At 31.5% G+C, this 26,568-nt stretch overlaps 2 protein-coding genes across 5 annotated transcripts in view; one reads left to right on the plus strand and one right to left on the minus strand.

Moving 5' to 3' along the window:
• Positions 1–5,453, minus strand: part of LOC148621003 (importin-11-like) — a 28,089-nt gene extending 22,636 nt beyond the window's left edge. The window contains exons 1-4 of one of the 2 annotated variants that reach the window (XM_088574981.1): positions 5,181–5,453; positions 3,610–3,710; positions 1,737–1,809; positions 1,187–1,390 (exon numbers count right to left, since the gene is read on the minus strand). In XM_088574981.1, coding sequence (XP_088431107.1) covers positions 1,187–1,390; positions 1,737–1,809; positions 3,610–3,710; positions 5,181–5,312 — 510 coding nt within the window. In that variant the 5' untranslated portion in view covers positions 5,313–5,453. Of the gene's footprint in view, positions 1–1,186; positions 1,391–1,736; positions 1,810–3,609; positions 3,711–4,635; positions 4,778–5,180 lie in introns of those variants that run through there. The other variant, XM_088574982.1, reaches the window with a different exon arrangement.
• Positions 132–26,143, plus strand: LOC148621004 (proton-coupled zinc antiporter SLC30A5-like). 3 transcript variants are annotated; one of them, XM_088574986.1, is made up of 17 exons: positions 132–218; positions 10,778–10,900; positions 11,720–11,786; positions 12,075–12,160; positions 12,608–12,695; positions 14,253–14,343; positions 14,990–15,066; positions 15,685–15,855; positions 16,284–16,563; positions 16,974–17,182; positions 17,515–17,672; positions 18,684–18,813; positions 19,285–19,456; positions 20,049–20,087; positions 22,199–22,425; positions 24,852–24,980; positions 25,566–25,887. In XM_088574986.1, the coding sequence occupies exons 2-17, from the start codon at positions 10,782–10,784 to the stop codon at positions 25,728–25,730; spliced, it is 2,208 nt and encodes a 735-aa protein (XP_088431112.1). In that variant the 5' UTR covers positions 132–218; positions 10,778–10,781; the 3' UTR covers positions 25,731–25,887. The 3 variants fall into 3 exon arrangements, with proteins under 3 accessions (XP_088431112.1, XP_088431109.1, XP_088431110.1); XM_088574983.1 differs by lacking the exon at positions 132–218 and adding an exon at positions 5,544–5,769; XM_088574984.1 differs by lacking the exons at positions 132–218; positions 20,049–20,087 and adding an exon at positions 5,544–5,769 and having other exon boundaries at positions 25,566–26,143.
• Positions 26,144–26,568: the final 425 nt, after the last annotated feature.

Here is a 26,568-nt window from a genome sequence, read left to right on the forward strand (position 1 = left end):
TGTTTCATTCATTACTTAACAACATGATGTACTTATATGAAAAACCTACATCATCTACATTTCCTGTAAGAATCAACCAATCAATTCAAATACACATGTACTACATGTATTATTTATCATTGATTGTTCATTAGTTATCTGCACTGAGATCAATATCACGTTTCTACCTTGATTATTTAACAGCTGACACTGGTGAAAAGATTGTCATCTTCTTTAAGGTACATTTCATACATACTGTTTTCTTTCATATTTCAGGGACAAGAAAATATTGGAAATAATTTCACACAGATGTTTTTTTTATATTTAAACACTTTCTCTGCAAAAAATTTACCAAAAGGTGGTCAAGTATTATTATAGCTTTGGATAAAACTTCCTCAATTTCATCACTACATAGTTAATTGTACAAAACACTGTTGCAAGACCACCTTAACACCTTAAGAAGGTAGAACTAGAGTAAGGGACACAACTCTTACAAATCATTGGAATGCTTATATTCTGCATTTTACATCAATCTCATGTAAGCATCACAGTAACTTGGATTGATTTCATCCTGTTTCAAATGAAAGCTTGATAGCCTTTGGTGAAATTGAATGTGATACAAACTTATCAATGATTTCAAGAGTCATGTCCCTTACCCTAAGCCTACCTCCTTAATCTATTACTGACAATGACTGACTGTAAGAAATGTCACTATGATCAATTAATCAAACTTTTATTTAAGTGAAATAAGTTATGGATAGTGAACTTTGGTGTATGAATATTGATAAAACATCCATACAATAATTTATATAGATAATAATGTTTAGCACAAGTTGCATAGCATGAATAAATTGATAATAAACCTCCCCAATTAATTAAATATATAAATGTATATATACATGTACCTAAATGATAGTAAAAACAAATAATTGGATCTGACATTGTTCTGCATATTCATTTGGCACAGAAGATAGAATACCAACAGAAACACTTGCCTTTTGAAAAATATTACTAGAATAAAACATTAATTGTACATCAAAAAGAAATAACAATTTTAGAAGCTGTTTAAAGTTTTATACTTCTACATAAACCTATCTGGAAAGAACTGAATACCAGTAAATCATTATTTACAACATACAAAACAATCATCTACAAAGGTTTCTTTAATTCATCAATGAAAACGTCTTAACACATCATTCAAACAAACCTCCTCAAAAAGTTTTCTATCTGGTGGCAATCTCTTTGAAGCTAACGTCTTTGTGACATGATGAAGAACAAGCAAAGCTTGCTCTTGCATAGCTTCATTTGGACATCTCACAGTCTCAAACAGTACTGGTAGAAGTTGGGACCAGTTTCTAGGACATTCAACTCTAGCTATTTTGGCAACAAGTACAGCTAGCTGGGTGGCAATCTGAGAAAAAAATGTTACTGGTATGAATATGTCATACTTGCAAATTTTCGTCCCCCAAAAAAAATCTTTTAGCTTGATAAGTGCTTTTATGTAAGTAAAAATGAACTTTGCTTATGTGTATTTTTAAAATATTTAAAACTAACCAATTTGATTGTTAAAGTTACATAATAATGTAATATGTACATGTACTACATATGAAAATTTCTTGGACTCCCTCAAATATCAATTGTAACTTGATTTTCATTAAAAAATATGAAGGATTCTTATGTCAGCAATGTCTAAAGGATTAAAATATTTATAAAAATAAATATACATAAAAATAAACAATACTCTGAAAGTAGTTTACCTGATGAACAGGTTCACTGAAGTTTGATATCAATCTCTCTTTCAGCAGTTCCTTTTCTTCATCCTTCATTGCACTGGGAAGTATCAGAAAAACAAATTAAAGGCTTTTATCTGTGTACAATCTAACTTTTAATTTAAATTATTAAAGGTACATTTGTATTCAACTTTTATATTATCATGGAAGACATTGTTATTGAATCATGAGTTCCCAAAAGTTATGAAACAGACAACTATTTTTGTGTGCATGTAATGGTACTTGGTACATGTACATGTATGTGTCTTGTCTTGAATAAATCAAATTCATAATATTCTCTGATTTTAATTCTACACAGTACCAAAGTTTAAGAAAAATAACCCTTCTAAACTTAGAAAATATATGTTTTTGGGGGAAATTTGACATAGTTCACAAATGATACCACTATACAGTATCAAGTCTAGCACTGACCATTGTCTTCTCAAGGAGGGAGTCTGAATTTTATTCCGAGTTAGACATTTTTTCAGAAACAGCAAAAGTTAAATTTTTTTTTTTTGAAAATCTTTGTTAAGTAATGGGAGGAATATTGAATCATATTTCTTTTTCTGTCCATGAGTAAAAAAGTTTTTTTGTTTAAAAAAATCCTAACCTGTCCCCTTCCCCCCCCCCCCCCCACCACAGTATGAAAATAGTTGGTGCCTTAAAGCGATTTCCACCTTCCTAAATCTAAAACAGTTGAGGCCATAACCTCCAAAATCAATACCAACCTGCCTTTAGTGGTTTGGAACTTGCTAAAAAATATTTTACAGATCAACCAACCAATACTCAAGTTATCGCATGAAAACTAAGTGTCTACAGACAACAAAAGGGTCATCCCAATATATGGAGGCAAATTTGTTAGCAGTTGTGTAAAAATTTTAGTTAAATCAATTGAATATTTCTGCTAACATATTTAGCATTGAAATACCTAACTCCTTAGGATAAATAGAGAATACAAAACAGTGACAAGCACACTGATCACTTTATTATTTGCAATATACATGTACATGTACCCAACATTTTAAGGAAGATTTCAGGAAATTATGACAGATGGTGAGATGAATGAAAGAAAGGATTATTATGTTAATCAATAAATACTTTTTGATTTCACTGAAGGAAGAGGAGGGGGTTTAAACACATATTGGTAGTTCCACATCTGGACACACACAATTCAGTTAAAGAGAAGCTAATAAAGCTAGCTGTCATTATACACAAGTACTGTATCAACCCCATAACACAACATAACACAACAAACATGTACTAGTAAATATGTTATTATTGATTCCTTTATTATACATGTATAGTTGTCTAGTACATGTACATTTTTTGTATTGATTCTTACCCATAAATAACAAAACTAAAATTCCCCAGCATTTGTGGTAACACCTGGAAATGAACCTATTTAACATACTTCCTTTTAAATCCTCGGTGTTGGTATTAGCTTGTTTTAAGAGTTGGATTTGGTCTGTTTTGATGTCAAAGGTTATAACATGGCATATTATCAACAACATTCATCAGTGTGTGATAAAAGGTTACACAAATTTTGATACAATCTTTAACAATAATTGCCTACCTAGAAAACATTTATGATATACATGTGTATTCAATTTTTTATTCCTGTTTTAAAATTAAGAAATTATTGTGTTATCAATTATTGAAATTTGCCAAATTGTTCAAAATCACGATTTTAATTTTTTCTGATTTTGATGAATCACATATAATTAGTTCTGTTACAACTTGCATAATGCAAGTTTTTTTTATGACTCCAGTTAAATGCAAGTTAAATTATCTGAAATAATGAAAATATCACAAAAATTTCCGAGTTTTTTTAAACAGATCTATTAAAAGACTCAATGCTTACTTTGGTGCTGTCTTCCTCCAATATTTCTCTACTCCATTTTTACAATACAAAACAGCTAACCATCTCACATTGACATCTATGCTATGATTCATAAAAATTTCCTGAAAACAAATTTATCTCAATGCGCTTCTTATTTTGTTTAATTCTTTAATATGCATTGATCTTTGAAAAAATATAAACTTTAAAACAAGCGAATTAATTACTGAACCCAAAATTTCTGTCCACTTACATGTACTGGTAAACTGTGCAGTTTTGTCATTTTGGCAAATCTTCCATTTGATCTACTTTCCACATGCACATTCTTTGATGTGCATGTACACATTTATCAATTTACAAGGGACTTTATGACACGTACAAATGTACACATTGCAGTCTCAAAATTTGGTATATTTCTTGAAAATCATTACATTGTACTTTGATTAGGATTCTGTATTTACAAAGTATGAATCAGTGAATTTGGTACCTTACAATTATAAACTATAATTATACACCATGTACTGTAAATGTACATATACAGTACATTGCCATAAAAAGCCTTGATTGGATTAATCTTCAAAAAAATCCCTTGAAGGGATCACTTTCAAGGACTGAGTTCCTCAAGGCTTTGTAATGTACATAGTAACCAAGTTAAAAATAATAAAGTAAAAAAATAGAAAAAAAAGTGATGAAGATCTGAAATTATTCACTTCACCCACTTTCAAAATAACAATTAAGATAAAAGCGACTTCAATCATATCACATCTCCTATTTTTATATTTAATTAATACATGTAGTAATTTTGATACATGTAAGGTAATACGAAAGTTTGAAAGAACTAATTTTCTTGTCACTGCTATAATTTTTCTGATTTTCTGATTGACAATGTGGCCCATTTATCAGGTGATTTTCAGAAAAAAAAGGGGACCAAAATGGCAGTATGATGGGGGCAATTTTAGATAATAGGCGAGATTCAACCAACTAAGAAGTAAACCTATAGTTTGTATATACTTTACAGAACAGTTTCATTTTTAGGTGAGAGGTATACACCTTAAATGAATCGAAATTCTCCATGTTAGCCAGCTGTGTTTTCAGTCAGTTGGCACATCTGTAATTTATTGGGTGCTGTCAGCAGGGTTAAAGGAAATGATCTGCTTCCTACAGCACCACCTGCAGTTTCCCTAAGTAGTTTTGACCCGCAAAAGTTCTTGTGTGCCATGCATGTACATAAAATATCTGCACCTATGGCCAAAGGGTGCTATCTGGAATGAACACTGAAGACATGTCCGTGAAAATATACCACCAGAAAATTTATAAGCAAAAAAATGGAAAGTCCATATCTACATGTACAGTACATGTATATTAAGTACATACATGTATGCAAATGTATGAAAATTTACAACAATCAGAGAGCTTCTAACCTTAATTTATCTAATTCAAATATGTCATGTGCTAGAAAAGCATCATTACATAGTTTTGTCTGTGTCTTTGATATACATTGCTTGTATATTAGCAATGGTTTGGAATATCTAGTTTAATGTCTAATTGATATACAAGTACATATGACATGTAACAATTTACATATTAATCAATACCGAGAGAATAGAATAAAATCCAGGATGAATTTCCCATTCTTGTAGCTGTTTCTCTGCAGGTTTTAGTATGTCTGTATTTTGGCTGCAAGCATTTTGTAGAGTTTCAAGAACTGCTGCACTTGGGTTATCCATTTCGTTCAAATTATATCACGTGTGGTTTTCCAAATTTATGAACGGTGAAAAGTCATCGTGGAAACAAAGGAATTGTTTTTGTAACATATCTTAACAACTGTGTTTACACATAAAATTTCGTAAACAATAGCGTAATTTGAAGTATGATGTTTTACGTATTTCAAATGTGGAAAAAATCTAATAATTCTTTTCCATGGGCGCAGCCATATTGAAAAATTGACTTCCGGTTCCGACTCAAAACAAACTTTTGGAAGTGACGACATGGAATCGTAAATAATGATCTTTAGTAGAATTTCAACATATCTTCAATCTGATTTCATTTGTCAGTGAAAGAGAAACATTTCTCTGTGAATAATGACTTGAAACAAACGTTTACAACCGATAAAAGTCGAACAACAATGGTAGAATCCTATAACAGTGGACTGCCAAAACATGCAATTTACAACACATCTTCAAGGTACATGAATTCGAAAATAATATGACGCAGGTGTGACCTGTTAGAGGACGAAGTTGAATATATAGATGCATGTATATTTAAAAATATTCTTTTCACAATTTAGTGATAAAATTTATGCTAGCTGAAATTCAGTCGGAATTAGTTCCACTTGCTTAACCTTTTGACTGCCAGAGTGTTCTCTAAGAGAGTGCCAGACGTATTTTCAAAAATGTTTTCCAAGCAGTTGTTCTGGGACGTTTTGTCATGCAACGATTGTATGACGTTACAATGCTGCCTCTGATCAGAGGCATCAAGAGGGTGGAATGAATACCACGCACTTGTTTCCCAATTACCATTTTTAAAAATTGCTTTTCCCTTGATTGAAAGTCTGAAAATATTGACAGGGCAGCTAAGCTAAACATTAAACATTAAAAAAACAATTACAAAATGTGAACATAAATGAACAAAAAGCAAACAACATTGTCGACAGGGAATGACCTTTTGAAGGAAATAAAATAAATGTAAAAAAAGATGCTACCTCACTTTACTTACATTTTTTGTAGGCTTTTATCTTAAATTGTACATATAAATTTTTTTCCTGGAAAAAATAACATAAAAAAGGCAGTGAGTACTATCAGACAAAATGATTTCATATAAAATGCTATTCAAACAATACATGTAAAAATAATAGTTTGTTTAGTTTGCATCCAATTGTCTTTCCTATCAATGAAAAGTTTAAGAGGAGTTTCACCTTTGAGCCTCAAAATATATGAACACTTTTATCCAAAGGTCTCCCTTTTGCAGGTGTACGTGGTCATAATTTTACTGTGTCATAGTTACATTCAAACAAAACGCAAACAAAACATTGGAAGACAGACATGATACATGCATGGCGAGTCCTACCCATCACTCCTTATTTTTTATTTTTTTTTTTCGCTGGGGGTGGGGGGATAGCTAACAAATTAAGAAAGGTTTTGACAGATTTTAAAATTCATACTATTTTACAATTGATTAAATTTCCATTCCATTTTATATACGGACAAAGACGATACCAATTGTGATTTTTTTGGGGGGAACACTTCACTTTTTTGTTTTCGCCAAAAGTGTGATTGTTGGAATAGAGGTGGTTAAGTTTGACAAAAATGAATGTACAATGGTTAAAAAACTTATCATTTCTATTGCTATCACTTTATTTGTGTCATTTTTTAGAATATAGAATTTACCTACATGTACATTGTTAATTTTATCGACTTGTGTGAAGTAAATTATGATCTGTGTATGAAAACCTATGTCAGCCACTCTTTTTTAATTAAAAAAACTTCAAGATAATAAGCTGAAAATTCAAGATACAAGATAAAAAAAGAGCAGCCGGTATCGGCCTCCCTGTCTGTGTATTCATTGGTATTATTTTTTACTTTATTTTATCACTTTTAACCCCCCCGCCCACTAAACGACATTGAAACCACCTTGTTTGTACGTCCTTCCGTCCGATTATCTCGGCTCCAAATGGATGGGTTTGTTTCAGAATTTGTTGTGGCTTTATAAGGAAGTGGCATACATTATAAGTAATTTTGGTTGATCTACGATATCAGCTTCCTGTTCAAGTTTTGCATCCCTAGAGAAATACAACGCCTGCAGCCTTTTTTGTGGGGAATGAAGGGAATAGGACCAGACGCATGGCCTTCGGTTCCATAGAAAAAAGTGACACTAGAAAAATAGAACGAAAATAAAAAATCAAAATTTTTTTCTAGCAACTGATATCATATAACGGTTTAATTGAAATCTTAAAATACAAACAATTAACTGGGGAAATGAGGTTCATGTTTGCAAAGGCTAATATATTTAAATGAATGCATGTACTAAACTGTTTATTGAATTCATGTAACATCTTGTCTAGCACTCCGGCTAATCGTCCACACTTCCAGTTTGGGTCAGTAACATACGGAATTGTGAGGGAAATGCTGGATTATTAATGGGTTCGCAAACTTTAATCTCATTTAATAAACTAGTAATAATAATTGTATGTTATGTGTATATACTAGTCTGGCTGCATATTGGATAGTGGGAGCAAGTCCCTGGGCTTGAAAATGGATAGATATTATGTTGCTCAGACACAGAACAAGTCACAGAAGTTATGCATCGTCTTTACCAGATGTTTCAAAACAATTTTAATAAAGTTCTTGGACTAAAATATAAATATCCCACTTGTTAAATAGTACTTCAGTGCAGACGCATGGAATAGTCTTCAAATTTTAGTTTCTACAAAGAGGGACCAGTGTGAATGGACATGTTTCACATGTACAGAGAAATTGCCTGACCAAGACAGTCACTAGCTTGTGATTGCTGTCTAGAATGGCAGCATTATTAGTTAAAATGTGCCACACTTAATCATGTACCAAAACAATCTTTCTGGCTGGGCAGACATTTCCATCCCGGTGGGGTTGTTATACACCATACCTATTCTTGTTGTATTTGTTTAAAACTGTCTTTCAAGTTTGTTAAATGTGTACTTTGTCCTAGTTATGAATGATTTTTAATCAATATTTGTTACATCAAATATGATTTAATAACTTTTATTGTATTTGTATCATTTTGTATATATATATATGTATAAAATGAATTACTCACAATTTCCACTTTACTAAAGTAAATGAAGTGATTCCATGTGTTATTGACACAAATCAGATGTGTGGATGAAGAGGCACCCCATCCTCGAATGCGTAGAGACAAGCAGCCACTGCCTACTTTGTGTTCAGACTTCCTGGCTAAGGCCTACTCTTACGGCATATTGGAATGAAAAAAGTATCTGAATTTGAATAATTATTGAAGACAGTGTAATGAATGCTTTTTGGTGAGGAACAAACTTTGTATGGGAAATCAAAAGGACGTGACTTCCTGTTAGACTGAAATCAGGCTCTCAGTGCTTCAAAGCTATGACAGTTTTCAGTGGAGTCCGAGTTGCTCATTTGCTTTTGTTATTTTGTATGTATCATTTTAGTTACTTTATGTTCTTTGTTGTGTATGTCTGTCTTCCATGTCTGGTATTTGTCTCTGGATTACATTCATTTGATTACCGCTATAACCTTGGTTCCCTTGATTACTCTTTCACAATGAATACTGGTATTAGGACTTCATCGTCTAGAAAAAGATTTGTTTTCTTTGTTCTATTGAATCTGTAGAAATGGTTGAAATTGTTGCCTAGACAAAACATTTCAAAAATGCCTATATTATTTGATCAGAAGTACTCAGACTTTTTCAAGAATTTAATTTGACAAGATAAAACTCTGCTTTCTACATTTTTTGTATGCCCAACCCGGAACTGTTTTACCAATAATTTTACTCTGAAGAAAAATATAACTTCATGCCTTCTATTAGTCTTAATGGATCCAATTGATTCTAGCTGTGGAAACATAAAACTTATATTCCACCAAAACAAAACTTAAAGACCATAAGAGTTATGGTTTTGCAGCTAAATCCATTCTTGGTGATCTTTTGGACACTTTGAATAACTGTCAATACTGGGTTAATTATGACAAGATGATCATCATTTGACATGGAACTGTTCATACTTACGTGTTTAACTGATTGGCAAATATTCTACTAAACAGGTTATATTCTCTATCCCTTAAAAATTAAAAATGTATTTGTCTGTTTGCTTTTTCATTATTATTATTATTATTATTATTCCTTGGGGACAAAAAAAAACATCTCGAGGTCTGCTGTATACACTTTACTAAGCTGGAAATACAAATTTAAGTTAATCTTGGCTGGGGTCCGGTAGCCAATACTTAGACCCCTACTTGTATTTACATAGGAAAGGTCCATATGATCACTACAAAAAAAAAAAAAAAAAAAAAACATCTGAAAAAATTCAGTTTGGGCATCTGAAATCACCCCTAGTTTTTACTTCGGTTTTTACCTGTTTTAACTGCCCTCAAAGTGGTCAATACTGGTTGATTGAAATTTTTGTAACAAAATATGTGTCATGATCCATTATTATTTTTCCTTCATTAAAATGTTTAGTAAATAATTAAAATACATTATATCTACTATATTTCAATGTTTTTAAAATTTAAAATATTTGTTTTTAGCTACATATACATTGTACACATCAGTGCTTATTATGAATAGAACAATTTCAAATTTTGAAATAATTAAAATTAATGTTAAAAATAGTACATAACTTAAAAACCAAACAAAACTTTAGTTCATGAACATTTCTTCATTTCATATAGTGAATATTACAGTTATCATTAATGAAAGTAGAACAGGTTACTGTTCACCTGGCTGACAGATGGTCAATAAACAACCTTAGTTATTTAATTGACATATCCCCTCACAACTACATGTAGGAAGGCCATAAAAGTGGCTGGAAGGGATGAGTTAAAAAACACACAAAAATTTTCTGAATACAGAAAATAATATGTTTGATAGGGATATACTCTTAATGGCATCTTCAATATATGGTTTCCTACCTGATGATTTAGTACAATTTCCAAAATTAGCACTTTCATGAACAGATTCATGCTATCATTGAAAGCACTACTCAGTCATTTTCACTACAAATCTCACTGAAGAAGGAACCTAAGGACCCCCTTTGAAACTTCTGCACCATTGATAAAGACAAGTAAAACATGTGTCATATGCAAAGACTGCAATGTCATCATGATTGAAAAAGTGCAAAGACTCGGATACCATAAGGAGTAATTGTATTGTTGTTATAATTTTCTATTGTTGGCCAAAATAAAAGAATGGTAAAAAGCACTTTGCAATAAATAGTACACATTTAACATAAAATCACCCATCAAAGGAACTACCTTTCATATTTTGCCTTGCTTAAAATCCAATCTACCACTGTTGACCAGTACTGACCACCACCCTGGTCAATACTATCTCTGACTTCTTTTTTTTATGCCAACCTTGCTAAAATTGACAAAAGGTTTAAAAAGTACATGTATATATATATGTGTGTTAAGTACTTGTGCATGATATGAATGCATTATAATTGTGTTGACTAATTTTTTTCCAGCTGGATGAAGTATGTGATTATTCTTGCCATATCAAAGTTTTTAAGATCAGTCGGACTATTCCTCTCATATGATTTGTTGAAGATAATTCCTGTAGTACAGTTTCTATTTATCATCAAGGCAGGGTAAGATTTAGAACCATTTTGATAAATGAGGTTAAAGTGAAGGCATGGGTAAAAAGCCTATATGTATGATGCAAAAAACTTAGCAGCAAATTTTTGATAAAATACATCTAGCCTTTAACACAGATAAGGACACAGTCTGACTCCTACTGAAATAACACCTAACCACAAGAAAAAAAATTAACAGAAATATTGTATAATTTTGGCTATTGCAATTGATCTCAGTTAAGAGTCTACTGACATTAACAAGGTACAAAACAAAAGTTACATTGCTTATTGATGCCATTATCTGTCGGTAATTCTTATATATCTGTACATGATTATGTATTGCTTCAAGTGATATGCAGATTTTGAAAGTACAAAACAAGTCATGAAGTTCAAGATCTCTATGGGATCATAAAAAATATAAACAAACAACTGATAATTGTAGACAGAATCTTCATTTGTACTTTTAAACACAAAAAAGACAATATGGGGCAGAGTGGTGTGTAGTTTATATTTCATGATTAAAAAGAGAAGTACATGTATTACTAAAAGTTTTGATGAACATAGTAGTGTTATTTAAACAGTGCTTCAGATGACTAAAGATCATGTATACCAATTTTTAACTATTTGATCTGTCTTTTCAAAGCCATTGTTAGTGATACACCTAAGTTCCTTTACATTTTTTAAAATCTTTTAAAGCCATTACTCGACATTAATACAAATGGTAAGAATTCAGATTTGTAGTAACATTTGATTTATACTTTTCTTTTTGATGTTAGATGATATTCACCCAATCAATTTAGTCACAAACTGTAATAATGTACCATTTATTTTCAGGAGTTGTGTCCCCTTTCTTCTGCTACAGAAGCCATTTTCCTCAGGATCAAAGCTTTCGAAATCCCAGGTATGAATAAGATAAGAATGCTTATTACTTAACAATGTTATAAGGAAGTTTTCCCCTAAGAATCTTATTCTTTTATTTATTACATGTATTGAAAAAAAATTACTTTAGAACTTTAAAGAAAAACCTTTGAATTGACAAGTTTGAAGGCAACAATGTTATTTAGAAGAGTAACAATACATACATGTACATAGAAAAATCTATTCCCAAGTGATCATGTTAACAGCCACCTTTAGGACTGGCTTTAGATCAAAGTATCAAACATGTGTGAGATGTATTATTTCATTGTAGTGGTTTAGGATTGTACGCCATGCTGTATTTGGTGTCCTGATAACACTCCTATGGCTCTTTGGTTTAACATTGTGTGGTCCCTTGAGGTAAGTCACCAGTTTTGATACAAAGATTACTACAATTTCACTGATACCTGTAATGATACTATCATTTTAAAAATACATTTAGTTTGATGACATGCTGTTAGTGGTCAGTGTTTTAGCTCAGTCTTGATTTGAAGGAAATATCTTAATTTGAAATAATCTGAAAAACAAAATTCTTGTAGTAAATGCAACTCTGCCATGAATCTGAATAAATTATTGTTATTTTGTGAAATTTTCCTTTGTTTTCACTGACTGATGAAATAGGAAATAATCAAAAGAAAATGAGTGTCAATGTAAACATCAACTATGCCGTAGGCATTTAAACAGACAGTCAGTAGTTATTTTCACTCATTCATTGCCTTCCTTTTCTTGTATCTGTTTGAGTGAGGATATAAATCTTGTAAAGATGATTGACTTTACATTTCTATGTTTTCCATTTATGTATTTCAGAACGATATTGTTATTTGAACACAGTGATTTGGTGATTATATCAGGTGCAAGTGCTTTGTTCACTGGCAATGGAGGTGGTCCTTCTAAGGTATTAATCTAATGGGCCTTTGGCCTTTAAAACAGGCCCAGGTTCAGGGTTCAACGGACAAAGCCCCCCCCCCCCCCTCCCCCCACCTGGTCAAAAATGATTTTAAACCTTTTTGCTTGAGTTTAGAAACCATCTTCTGGCTGCTTTAATATGGTACAGATTATTTTTAGGGTTTTACCATCACTAAACTATTGCCGTCGCATGGCATCCATCGTCATCTTTTTCCATCATCGTTATTTACAATTTTTCAAAACTCTTCTCCTCTGACACCACTGGACCCATTGGAACCAAACTTGGTTTGAATGTTCCTTGTGGTATCCTGCATAGAACCATTGTGGGGATTTTTGATCCTTTGAAAAACATGGCTTCCATTACTAAAAAATGAACATAGGGGTCAGACAGTAGTTTTTCACATAAATCTCCAAAACCATTTGGTTAAGCCAAATTGTATGGTGGGTAAAAGTGTTTCCCTTTGTCAACGTTTTTTTTTGCTATTTTTAATGTTATTTTCTTTAAAAATCTTCTCCTCTGAAACTACTTGACCAATCAGAACCAAATTTTGTATGAATGTTTCTTAGGCTGATCTGCATAGAACTGGTATGGGGATTTTTAATCAGTCAAAAAACATTGCCGCCGCTACTAAAAATAGATCATAGGGGTCAGACAGAAGGTTTTCGCATATATCTCCAAAACCATTAGGTTTGGCCAAATCTATACTTAAAACATATGAAATCATTCCATGAATTTGTAAATTCAAATTGTACTTAGAAACAAAAACGTGAATTTAGACTTTTTAAATGAAACTGGTTTCCAAATTTGCTCTCTTACAAGCATCATAAGAGCGATTTAATAAGCAACCAGTCTAATAAAAAAAAAATAAAGCCTGTCATGGTCCAGTGACGAAACAAATACAATTTCGTGGAAGCAAGCACACTTTACAGACGTTTGATGAGACATTTCATAAAATCAAGCATCCATGAAACAAACTGTAAATTTGACAGGTTGGCATTTGGAGAATAAATGCATTAATTTCCCTGATTCAGGGTCCCATAACCATCCCTGCTACATTAAATATTTGTGTATTATAATTTATTGTTTTGTAATAGTCCATGATTCAACAAGGGTAACATACAATATGTACTGTTACATAATGACTGTATACATGTAACTCATTTAATTTAAAAATCACTAGGGATTGCTACATTTACAACAACAGATTTATTATTTTATGTAACCGTGGCCATTTAAAAAGTTAATATTATTGCAATAAACAGTACAAAATAAAGTATATAACACTTTGTGACTTACCCCTTGACAAATGTTACTAGCAGATTCCAATGTAATCATGAAGACTTTTTATGACCTCCCAAGTCATCCTTCAGGTCTACATATTTCATAACATGCAGCTCATGAAGGGTCTTTTGATTTGTATACTGTTAAAAAACTATGTACTTGTACTGAGAAGTTATGTTTCTTGTTATACCATACTTGTTCAAATGATTGTATTTTGAATTTTCGTTATACAAAACTTGTGTATCCAACCTTTATGCTTTTCAGTCAAGAGGGGCAGTATTTTTCCTAATGGCCATCCTGACACTGCTGCTATTTGATCATGATGAAGAATTAGGTCATCACGGAGACCATGAATGTATCCTTTTCTATATATGTGCATAGCTTGAACAATTTATGATAACAGCTTTTCAAGGAATAAATATTTGAGTTATTAGCTTAGTGAAGAAACTGATATGCATTCAGATTATTATTTATTGGTAATGCTTTCTGGAACTAACTTTGCTAAGTACTTCAATTGTTATGAGGTTAATGATAAGGTGATTGGTAGACTAGCTCAACATATATTTCAAGGGTTTTCAGAAGTTCATTCGAAGGTTTATTTTTATAGGTACCTTGCTTTGTTTTTATTTGCCTGTCTATCAAGAAATATAGACTGTAGTTTTATGATTTTTTGGCAGAATATTTGGCAAATCACACATTGATCAGTCTGTTATTTTAAACTATTTTACACGTCATTGACTATTTATTTGGCTTCCTCTTTCAATAGATTTGGTTATGAGTACTTCTTGTATACAACTAATAATGTGATTATGATCTTCCTACATATTTGATATTGATGCTGCTGATGAGAGGTTACTCCTTGAAACAAGTGTACAGCATATCGTAATTTACAATATATAAAACTGGTATTTTTTGTATTTAGCTAATTTAACAATTCCTCACTTAAAATTGGAAAAAATGCATAACTTTTATGAATTATCATTTCCTTAGCATATTTACAGCATCTCATAAACATTTCACAGTGTTTTCACATCTGTTTTATCATATTGTAAACTCAATAGGATGGTCTGACCACAAGGTAAGAAGAATTTCAGAGAATTTAATGGTATCTTTCTATCATAACCAAAAAGTTTTGGTTTCAGATATTCTATTTAACTTTCAAAAATTTTGAAAAATTCAGTGAGTTTACAATTGATTTTATATTTTGTATGTAGTCTTACTATGAGAAGTTACAGATAAAGTTTGATTTAAGTTACAGTTGAATGATTTATATGGAAGTTACGGCCCTTGGACTTAGAAAATTTCAGTGAATTTACAGATTTCTGCACTTTTTTGTTTGCTATTACCAATTGGTTTTATCTGTTGTATGTAGTCTTACTATGAAAAATTACAGATTAAGGTCGACTTTGGTTACAGTTGATTGATTTTTATGGAAGTTATGGCCCTTGGACTTTAAGAAAATTTCACTGAATTTACAGTTTTTTGTTTCACGGGGGACATTGGAGCGCTTTTCTTCTATTTAAATTAGATTTTTTCAAACCATATGCATACATACAAGTATATGAACTGTATATATACATCTCACACCACCAGATTTGACTCGACAACTTTTTACCATTTCAAATGCCAATAGCAACAGTAAACTTGTAACTACATTTTGTATGTGTTGTTATCTTGTTTTGTTTTATATTTACAGGGTGGAGTAGTTCTACTGACTGTCACATTGTTTCTACAGATTGGATATAATAGTGCCTCTAAAAAACTTTCTGTCAGCATCGATGGTACCAAAAGACTTCATACCTTATCTACTTTCCTTCAAGCTTTAATATTGTTCCCTTGGAATCTATTCATTTCATTTACAAAAGAGGTAAGTATTGACCATAAATTTAGTAGAAATAGAATGTGTGTTATCTCTTTTAATTAAACTCTGCAAAGTCATTTTACTATATCATCTCTTTACAAGCTGCTTTATTTCCTGATACATGTATTATTAAGTGGTTTCTGTAATAATTGGAATATAAATAATGTGTTGCCGAAAATCTTTTTTTCTGGCCAACTTTGTGTATGCATACTAGGGACTTTTTGTTTTTTTTGTTGTTTTTTTTTTTTTAGATTTAAATCCAACAGTAACTTTGTTGAATGATTTCCATCAGATTATTTAGCAACAAAGCACTGCCAGTAATATTTCAGCCTGACAAACCTTACCGAAATAGTAAAATAAGGTTACAAAAATCAACTACATGTATTAAATTGTAATGAAACGAATTTCTAAACAATGTATTCTTTTGTTTTCAGAGTGAAGTAGGTTCATGGCTTTATATCTTCTTTCCTTTACTACTTGTGATCCTGTTTGTCTTTGTGATAGACTATTATATTGAGGCAGTAGCTGTCAATCATCTGCAGCCACCAAAAACAGCTCTATTCGGCGCATACGCAATATTTTCTTCAGCTTTATTTCTTGCTTTAACTTGGAACCATCCATTAGTGACCCAAATAACAAGGATTAAAGGGATTATAACGGAGGACCATGTTTTATCTGGAGGTGTTGTGTTCAGTGTGGGGGTGTTTATGTTAGGTTGGTTCATTAAATGATAGTGTTAGTTTGCATAGTATTATTATATTAACCAGTGGTTTCATGCCATATACTATTTTAGAGATATATTAAGTCATTATTTTTAACAATTACTGCTGTTAAACATTTTTGGCATAAAGACCATATAAAAAAAAAACTGCCAAGGTTCTCGGGCCACTTTTTAACAGAAACTTATAATTTGGACTGTTGTTGCATTCTGATCTCAAAGTCTTGAAATTTAAGAAATGTGTGCTTGTTGCATACAAACATACACAAATAAAGTTTGAAACATTTTCACTTCGTAAAAACAGGTATAAATTTTGTAGGAACATAGACATAGTTTAAAATCCACACCTTATCTGAATTGTAAGCATGTTACTCTTCTCTTATTTTTTGTCTTATTTATATTTCAGCTACCAAAATCCTAGCCTTACCAAGTAAAGGATCTAAAGGTGGGAGTTTTATAGGTTACTCTGCCACAGGACTGCCTCTCTACAGCTTTACTGGAGATGCTATATCTAAAACTTCACATTCTGTTGCATTAGTGCTTAAAAATGGACTTAAACAAATTTATGAAGAGTCAGATTCTAGAAAAATTTTCTATTTTTTATGTATAAATTTGGTAAGCATACATCACCTACACTCTATATAGAAAAATGAACTAGTATTTTTCCGTGTGTGATTTAACTCTGTTATAAAAACAAAGATTAATTGTGAAAAAAAGTATTTAAAAATACATGTAAGTTGGTTAACACAGTATACAAAGATAATTATCAATTTGTTATTGAATTCAATGTGATATGAAAATGAATTAATTTAAAAGAGTCAACAAGAGACATCAACTTTACAAAGGCTATAAACATCACAGGACTATCAATATGGAAATCTTCAGTATAAATACATAAAGGAGATGAAGAAAAAAAATTGTTATCAGTAGAAGTTTTTATATTTCAGAGTTTCACATTTGTTGAATTGACTTATGGTGTATGGACAAACAGTTTAGGTTTGATATCTGATGGATTCCATATGTTATTTGACTGTTCAGCTTTAGTTATGGGACTCTATGCTGCCATCATGAGTAGATGGAAAGCCACAAGAATTTTCTCTTATGGGTATGTCGTTGAAAATCAAATAATTTTTTTTTGTGTAAAACAGTTAAAAATTTTTCATAAAAATAGAAAAAAAATCAGAATCATGAGTCACTATTCTTTTCTGTGTAGTGAATAAGTTAAAATAGAGTTGGGAATAAAATCCCTTACGGATACATCACGTACAGTATAGTTATACATTATATGAGATGAATATTATACCCCCCCCCCCTTTTCCACAAAAGAGTGGGTGGTGTATAGTGATCATGCTTTTCGTCTGTTTGTCCCCAGTTCTGAATTACAACTTTTCTAAATGGAACTTGATGAAACTTTCACAAATTCTTTATTACATGCAACCATTGCACTTATTTTTGTTACTCCACCAGAATAACTTTTTGGGTTTCCCGATGCAAAACATAGACTTTGTCATTGGCTAATCCAGGGAATCTTTTTATCTGCAACTCCTCTGAAACCATAATGCCACTGAATGAAATTTATTGAAACTTTCACACATTTTTTATGGCATTTGCTGACTTGGGGGGGGTGTATCTTCTTTAACCATTGAATGGAATTGATGAAACTTCTACTGATTTTTAACCACATCTAAATGATTTTTCAGTTTCCAGTGTCTTTGGATGAGATAAAGGGTATCACTAAGCTTTGTTCACAGTTTTTTTTCTATTTTGAATTGTGTTATACTTTAAAAAAAATTGGACTTGTACACAGGTTGTACATACCATTGTGTACTGATTTATTATAAAATTGTTTTAAATGGCAATTAACTGACATAATTTTGATTAACCAATTTCTCCTACAAACACCCAAAACTTTGATTGCAGAGGGTTTGAACAATTCAAAATTACTTAAATTACCTTGTACAGATGCTGATGTTATTTCAAGAAAATATTTAATATTTCACCTGTTAAAAAATAAAATATATTATCATGGTTAATACATGTACGTTTAAAAAGGTTATTTAATTTTTCAGAAAGTTTTTAGCTGTAAATTGTGTATTGATATTGTATTATACAATAGGTATGATAGAGTAGAAGTATTGTCTGGATTTATCAATGGATTATTCCTGATAGTGATTGGGCTGTTTGTGTTCTCTGAAGGAGTTATGAGATTGTTTCATCCTCCAGAAATACACACGGAGAGATTATTTGTAAGTTCACAGATTTAACAGTTATAATATATTTAGTGAAGTGTAAAATTAAGGTGATAAATCATCAAAGGGATTGTCTTGCATAATAAAAAACTAAGATAGAAGTATTGGAGTCTGTAATACTTTATGGAAGCAACTCCTTAGATACCACTCAATGGAATTTGTAGGATTGTTATTCACTATATGCCATTGGTCATATGGGGACGCCATTTTGATTCAACAAATTTTAGAGGAGTTATGGGACTTTCCCACTTCAAATTTTTTTTTTTTGCATTTGCAGATGACATATGGCTACCAATTGCTTGTATATTTAAGACTGCACACATTTATCTTGCATATAATGGCTTAAGATGTAAATGCAAAGTAGTACATCTAAACTTAAATATGAAATCGGTTTAAAAAAAGAAGAGCATGTTCTATTTTTAGGGCTTAAGGAATTGTCTATCAACAATATCTATTGGTTGTTTGTAGATTGTTTCTGTCATGGGACTTGCTGTAAATCTTATTGGTATTGTGGCATTCAGAAGTGCACATACTCATGGTCACAGTCATGGTGGAGGTCATGGCCACTCTCATGGAGGTCATGGCCATTCTCATGGAGGTCATAGTGACTCAGGGCATCATCACAATACTAATATGGAAGGTAAAATTTGATAGATAAAACTGAATAATTAAAAAATAATCAGAAAGTTTAAGGCTGATATGCTAAAACAAAACTGGATGCATTTAAATTTTAGTCTATTCGTCCTGATCAGCTGCTGTTGACACAAAGTTTAAAGCTTCATAAGAGGCTTTACTGCCTGTAAAAGTACCTGTAGATCATTTTATTATGAACTAGAAATGCATTAATTATGGTACAATAGTAGAATATACTAGTATGCCATTTTGTGACTCACAGAAAGTGTCAAGCAAAAACATAGGTATTGTTTTGTTGTTGAGTATGGATTAACTTTGGATATTTTGGATTTATAAACCTGTAAAACATTAATGTAAAATCTTGAATATAAATGTGGATTTATGTGATTGGATCTTGAGATGTGATAGGAATCCTGTCATATTGACTAACTGAGTATAATTGATCCAAATGTCCCAGAACAACTTTTTCTAACAATATTCTTCAACCATTTGCCTATCATGCTTTGAATTACTATAGAATTATCATAAATCACTGGAAGGCATACGCTCATATTATCAAAATTTATAAACTTTCTGACTCTGCCTATCTTGGTTGCTAGTTGTAGGTTCATTAAGGAAATGTGGATCTTCTATACTTAGTGAGTTTCTGTCTTTCTTCCAACTTTGGGTCAATATAAATAAAATAGATGAAGCATTTAAAGAAAAGAAATCCCAACTTTTTATACTTTGAAGATTAAGTACTCCACATTTTCATTATTGAATATGCACATAAAGAAATTGACATCTGATTTTCTTTGTATTGACCTACTTTTCTTGTAGCTTTCCTCCAACAACTTTTCATCCGTCTATTCCTCACAGTACATATCACATACCGGTACACACAGATTCCTTCATTTGAGGGAGGGAATTGTATTGCTTTGCAGCAATCACCTTCATTCCTTCACATCAACAGAACTATATACACTGTAAATTTATCTCAGATGTTGCTTCTAGAATTCAGAGAATATATTTTAAAAAGACCATACGATCCTAATATTTTAGCCCACCTGGACCAAAGCTTAAGCCATCACTTTGTGGTAGTTGTCTGTCATGTGAAATTTTTCACAATTTGCTAAACCTCATAAAAAACCCTTGATTGATTTTAACCAAACTTGGCTGAATTGATGAGTGATAAATTTGAACCTCTACAGACAATACACTTTTGCTAGTATTTTTTCAAACTAGATGGCCACCTCTAATTGATTAATTTCAAAGATTAACTCCTTTGAAATACTGATGCCAGTATTTTTAAACCTGATAGGTTGACTTAAGTGCCTTCCATAAACATTCCATTTACATACCCCCACTGTACATAAAGAGGTGTCTGTCCTTTTGGTTTCTCTAGTTCTTCCATCCATCTTTATTTTCTTCTCTCCGTTACCCAGCAGTGACCTGTCTCTAGTAAATGACTCCTCCTTCGCCACTGATTGAATGAAACTTTTGCAGAATCTTTATTATATGTTCCCTTTGTACACCTCTTATTTTAAATTTGGATCTGAAACAGTGGAGGGTTTCACATAGCAAATCATGGACTTATTATTTGCAAATGTGGGGTAGGGAATATCTTATTAGTTATTCCTTCTACACCACTGAATGGAATTGAATGAAACTTTCACAGAATCTTTATTTCATATTCCAGTTGTGCACATCCTATTTTAGATTTTGATATAAATCAATACAGTCAAAAAGTGCATGTTATAATATTGAGGAGTGCACAGTATAAAGACTTATGGCTAAGGTGGCTCATTGTGTGACTGCAGCCACTTAAGTTTGCCATTAAAATCCTCTAGGAAAACGTTTTGGTCAAAACATGGTAGAAATAATAAAAAGGACTTCTACGTATGTTTCAATTTTTATTCCGCTCAATTAAACAAGATTGTCACAAGCTAGGCTTCTAATTGACAATTTTAAAGATTAATTCCTCTGGAACCACTGATGTAAATGTTTTCAAATTAAATAGAGTTTTTGTCTTTAATACCCTCTTTAAAACATTCCAATATGTGAGTGGCTTAACAGATGGCTGCTGCTGCTCCAAGTTGTCATTCAAAACACTAAATTTATTGTATGATATGTTACATGTGTATGTTGTGTACAAGAAAATTTACATTATTAAACTCTGTATTTAAACTCAATGTTTTTGTCTGTGTTATACTTACGATTTATAGAGTTGACTAGTAAAGAAGTTCAAGGAAATAGTTGGTTAGGATATTATGAACAAAATGACATCTTGATATATGTTGTTCTCAAACTTTTTTTTTTCTTGTATATCTTTTTTTATACTCCACTCAACATGTGGGTGTTATATGTAATATATAATCACCTTGTCCATCTGTTCATCCATATCTTGACACCCAATAAATGGATAACAAATTTTGTATGTTGCTTTATGGGACATACAATGTAAGCAATTTTAGTTCCTGTCCTTTATCACTTTTCTGTTATTTTTTAACTTTGCCATTTTTCATTTGATGGAATGATAGAGAATGACAGAGATGCAGCAGCCAGTAAAGGAGGGAGGGGTAGTGATTTCAAATGTGGTAGTTGACTTTGTACAGAAGGACAAACAATGTAATATCAGTTGCTGTCTGATAACATCCTGTTTTGGTCATTTCTATAAGTATTGGCTCTTGCCATAACTTTTTTTGCATCATTGACACATAACCGACTACATATAATTATGACATTTTATTTGTATTGTTGTTTTTTTTAGGTGTTTTTCTGCATGTTCTGGCTGATACCCTGGGCAGTGTAGGTGTCATCATATCAACTTTACTGATAGAGAATTTTGGATGGAATATAGCTGATCCAATCTGCTCCTTGTTTATTGCTACTATGATCCTTATCAGTGTATTACCTTTACTGAAGGAAACATCTATGATTTTGTTGTTGAGATCTCCACTTGAATCAGACTCAGAAATAAACCATGTTCTACAAAAGGTAAACTAAATACTAAAGAGTGTGATTTCTCCCATTTTTGACAAATTTTCATACTGCTTGACCAGGTGATTAAAAATAATTATTTTAATTCCCTGGTGGATTATAAGGTCTCATGCAGTAGGTTTATATCAGTAGCATGGATCCGGAAACAGTAAAAAATGCCGGTTATTGACCGATAAATTCTGCAAATGACGGATGACCATTTTCCAATATCAGACATAAAAAAAATTGTCAACCCTTATAAATTACAGTCTGCGTGGTTTTATTAGTGTATAAACATCCTGTCTACCAGTCTTCTAATTGTTTATTGGAAATTAATTTACAGGTGTGTGTCAATTTTAGCTGATGTGCAGCCATCTGTGACTGTGGTTTACCTGTATCTGATTAGTTGATTGCATAATTGAATTAACGGTACATGTGCTGCCACATTGCATATACGAATCATTTGAAGTAACTTTTTTCATTTTCATATATTTATTAGTTGATAATTAAGAAAAAAGTCCACCATTTTCCCACCGATCTTATAGAGTTAACGAAAGCACATGGAACTGAAACTATTCATCAGTCGTAGTTAGTAATTATTAATTCATCAATTGAATCTTTTTGACACAGTAGTCAACAGACCATTTGAATACATATACAGAATGTGTTAGCGATTTTCTTTTATTAATGATGAATATTTTTTTCATCACTCGCAAGATTACAGCTGTTTGCCTATGTGACGAAAAAGTCCGTGAGATATGATGTTTTGTTTACATGTTAGAACATCCAAGTGTGGTCAAAACCAAACTCGTCCACTCGCTTTAATATTTTGTAAAAGACAGAGTATGTGATGAAATAACACAATTTCCAATTTTATCTTAAAATAACTACATAAAAAAGTTTATTTTTGGTGTGAGCATGTAAAAGACTGACACAAATGTCTGCTGAATGTTGATAAAATGTCCAGCATGGGCTGTCAAAATTTCTGGACCCTTGATCGTTAGTCAAATTGAAGGTCATGACCTCACAAAGTTGTCAATTCTGACCGCCATTTATCAACTGTTTACAGTGTACAGTTGACACTATTGGTATGCGTATAAGTATAGTCTGGAAGTTTTGTAATTAATTATTTGACATATCAAATGTGAAAATGTTATAATTTGTTGTTTTGATGACAAAAAGCAGCTTTATACTTTTTGATCTATTCCTCATCAATTATTTCATCTTTGAGTGTCAAAAAGACAAAAATTGTAGATTGCATAGGAAAATCTTATGAAAGGATTGTGAATGGGGTACTTGATGGGGAAAATAATGAAAAAAAAACAATGATTTTTTTTTCTAAATGGGAAAAACAGACACTCATTCACTTTCTTGTTAATTAAAAGATTTCTACACTCTTGATAGTTATAATCAGGATTTTGGACTTTGAATTTGAACAAAGCTCTATTAAGTCTTGCATATAAGGAGTTGTATTTAACTTCTGTAGATTACAGCCAAGTTTTTATTCTATTGAAACTTAAAAGACTATTAACTTTTTGTGCAACCCAGTCTAAATGAAGCTTGATAATGGTGTATATAGCGTTACTGTTTAGAGTTATAGCTCTTTTTCACTTCAAAAATGTTAATTGCTGGGATCTCTATGGTCAGTTGATCAATTTTGCTATTTAATATTGTCCCACTATTGAAACTTATCATTATTTATAGTAATTATAACTGTTGAATCAACTCAACCGCAGAAATAATGTTTTTTATGTTTATCCATGCTACAACACTAATTAACCCATCCTTTTAATCAAATCATGAATAGAACAGTGATGATTATGATCTATGAACCAGAGAAAATGTCCATGGATACACAATCTGTTATCGGTAAATGAAAAACAGTCCTAGAAAGGATAGACACAAATCTTTTAAAGATAAGCTCTTGCCGTACTATATGATCAACTATAACAGCGAGCATAAAGTGAGCTCAACAGCAATATGTGCGAAAAAAAAAACAAAAACAAAAAACATTGGTCCCCGCTGATAGTCATCAAGTTAAACTGGAAAACATTTTGGTAGTTCTGCAGCAAAATATCTTAAAAAATGACACTGTTAGTGATTAGGAGGTTAAGATTGAAAATTCAAGAATGTTGAACCTCCAGGTGCTTGCTTCTGTAGGCCTACATCTTATTGTATGTTAATAAATTCAGTGTTTTAGATCATTATAATGTACTCAGTGTTCCAAGGTCAGTTTTACATGTACTCACTGTTTCAGGGTCAGCTTATTACATGTACTCAGTATTCCAAGATCAGCTTAATATATGTACCGGTACTCAGTGTTTCAAGGTCAGCTATTACATGTACTGTGTGTTTCAAGGTCAGCTTATTACATGTACTCAGTATTCTAAGGTCAGCTATTACATTTAAATATTAATTTATTTAAATGTGCTCTTTTTTTTTAGGTTCTTAATATAGAGGGAGTTTTAGCATACAGAGATCCACATTTCTGGCAGCACACAGCAGATAAAATTTATGGGACTCTTCATATTCATATTGTCCCAGAGGCCAGTGAACAAAAAATTATTGCATTTGTAAGTATGGCTCTTTTTTGTAGTGAAAGAGTGTAACTGGTGTGCCATTTGAATACTTTTTATACAGGTTGATTTTACAAAATGAACTACATAGAGGTACTATAATTTTTTTTTTCAAGAGAGGTTGTTGTTGATTACAGGTGGTTGCTATAATACATGTATAACTTTAATTTAAAATGTCACTAGCTACATTAAAGTTTACTTATGCATTTGACACTAATTTGTCAATATTTATGATTATCTTAATATGATGTCTTCTTTACTGCTTAATATTAATACATGTGTATTATACTTATATATCATTAGAAACTGGTTGTAGACAGAACTAGTCCAATTAATTTTTACCCTATAGTACACATATACAACAAAACAAAACAGATTTGCTATTTTCTGTGTAACAAGTTTGTTTGAGTTAGCTGGTTCAGTAAATGTGGATATTTTCAAATCTCTACATGGTTAAGTAATTCTAATAGTCAGCTGTCAAAAAACAAAATTAAATTCAATGATTATCTCCCTTTCCAGTAATCTCTTATTTTCCTTGTCAGATGTAATATTTTATGTGACAACCACTTCTTCTTTTTTCAGGTAACAAACTTGTTTAAAGAGATAAATGTGAACAACTTATCAGTTCAAGTGGAGAAAGAGACTTATTACTTCCACCTTTCAGGACTTGGTGCTAATTGTGACAACTTTAATGATTTCGGATATTCAGATTTTTACAAAGATAGCACATCAGTTACAGACATTTAAAACACCAAATTTTGTATTATTTACCATTATCCAGCAAGGTTTTCAAATATGTTCGTATCAAGATGGTATCCAAATTACTTATAATCATATTGAATTTTCATATTTTTCAAATTTGAACAACATCATATTTGTTATTAAATGTGTTGAAGGGACCAAATATGAACGATTCAGTCTACGATCATAGTTACAATTTTTCTGACTTTAAGTTATCAAAATGTCTGTTAGTTTTTAAAAATAGTATTTTCAGTATGTACAAAATTTACACAAAAAAATTACAACAAACCTTAGTATTAATATACAAAGGTTGAAATTACTTCCTTTATATCGGTAGTTCTGAGATCTGATTTTATTTTAATTTATAGAAATATTGACTTATTTTTAAATTGAATCAAAAATAAATATTTTGATGTACAGTCTTCTTTTTATTTACTGAAGTACAAGTATTTTGAAAAGACCATTTTCTGTTCAATGACATGCAAACATGTTGAGTATCTTCATTTTTAAGACGTGTTATTCCTTCACAGAATCTGTATAAAAGTTTGAAGATGTGTACCTCCTATTTTAGATTTTGATCTAGATATGGTTTTTTTAGGGTTTTTTAGGTAACAAGGGACTCAAGTCATTCCCTAGCATTTCTTCAGTTTTTCTAGTTGACATCAGGTGTATCAGCTACTTACATTTAATATTGATTTATTGATTATGTTTCCAGTTATGGAAGAAAAAATATTGTCCCGGGGGTACATGTTTCTTGTTCTTTTTTGTGTTTTTGGTCAAACCACTAACTTGTATTCCTAATGATGAAGTGTTTTATTTGAAAACCTAGATGTTCAAATTACAA

This window comes from Perna viridis, chromosome 3 (genome assembly GCF_037379345.1).
Source record: "Perna viridis isolate PV_CMFRI_1.1 ecotype Kerala chromosome 3, ASM3737934v1, whole genome shotgun sequence".
NCBI lineage: Eukaryota > Metazoa > Mollusca > Bivalvia > Mytilida > Mytilidae > Perna > Perna viridis.

Excerpts from the sequence above, each read along its gene's own strand:
- LOC148621004 (XM_088574983.1), top strand. The coding sequence starts at position 5,711 with ATGGTAGAATCCTATAACAGTGGACTGCCAAAACATGCAATTTACAAC. Across the intron at positions 17,183-17,514 it reads ATTTTTTATGTATAAATTTG|AGTTTCACATTTGTTGAATT; the intron begins GTAAGCATACAT and ends TTTATATTTCAG. Across the intron at positions 20,088-22,198 it reads ATGTGGATCTTCTATACTTA|GTGTTTTTCTGCATGTTCTG; the intron begins GTGAGTTTCTGT and ends TGTTTTTTTTAG.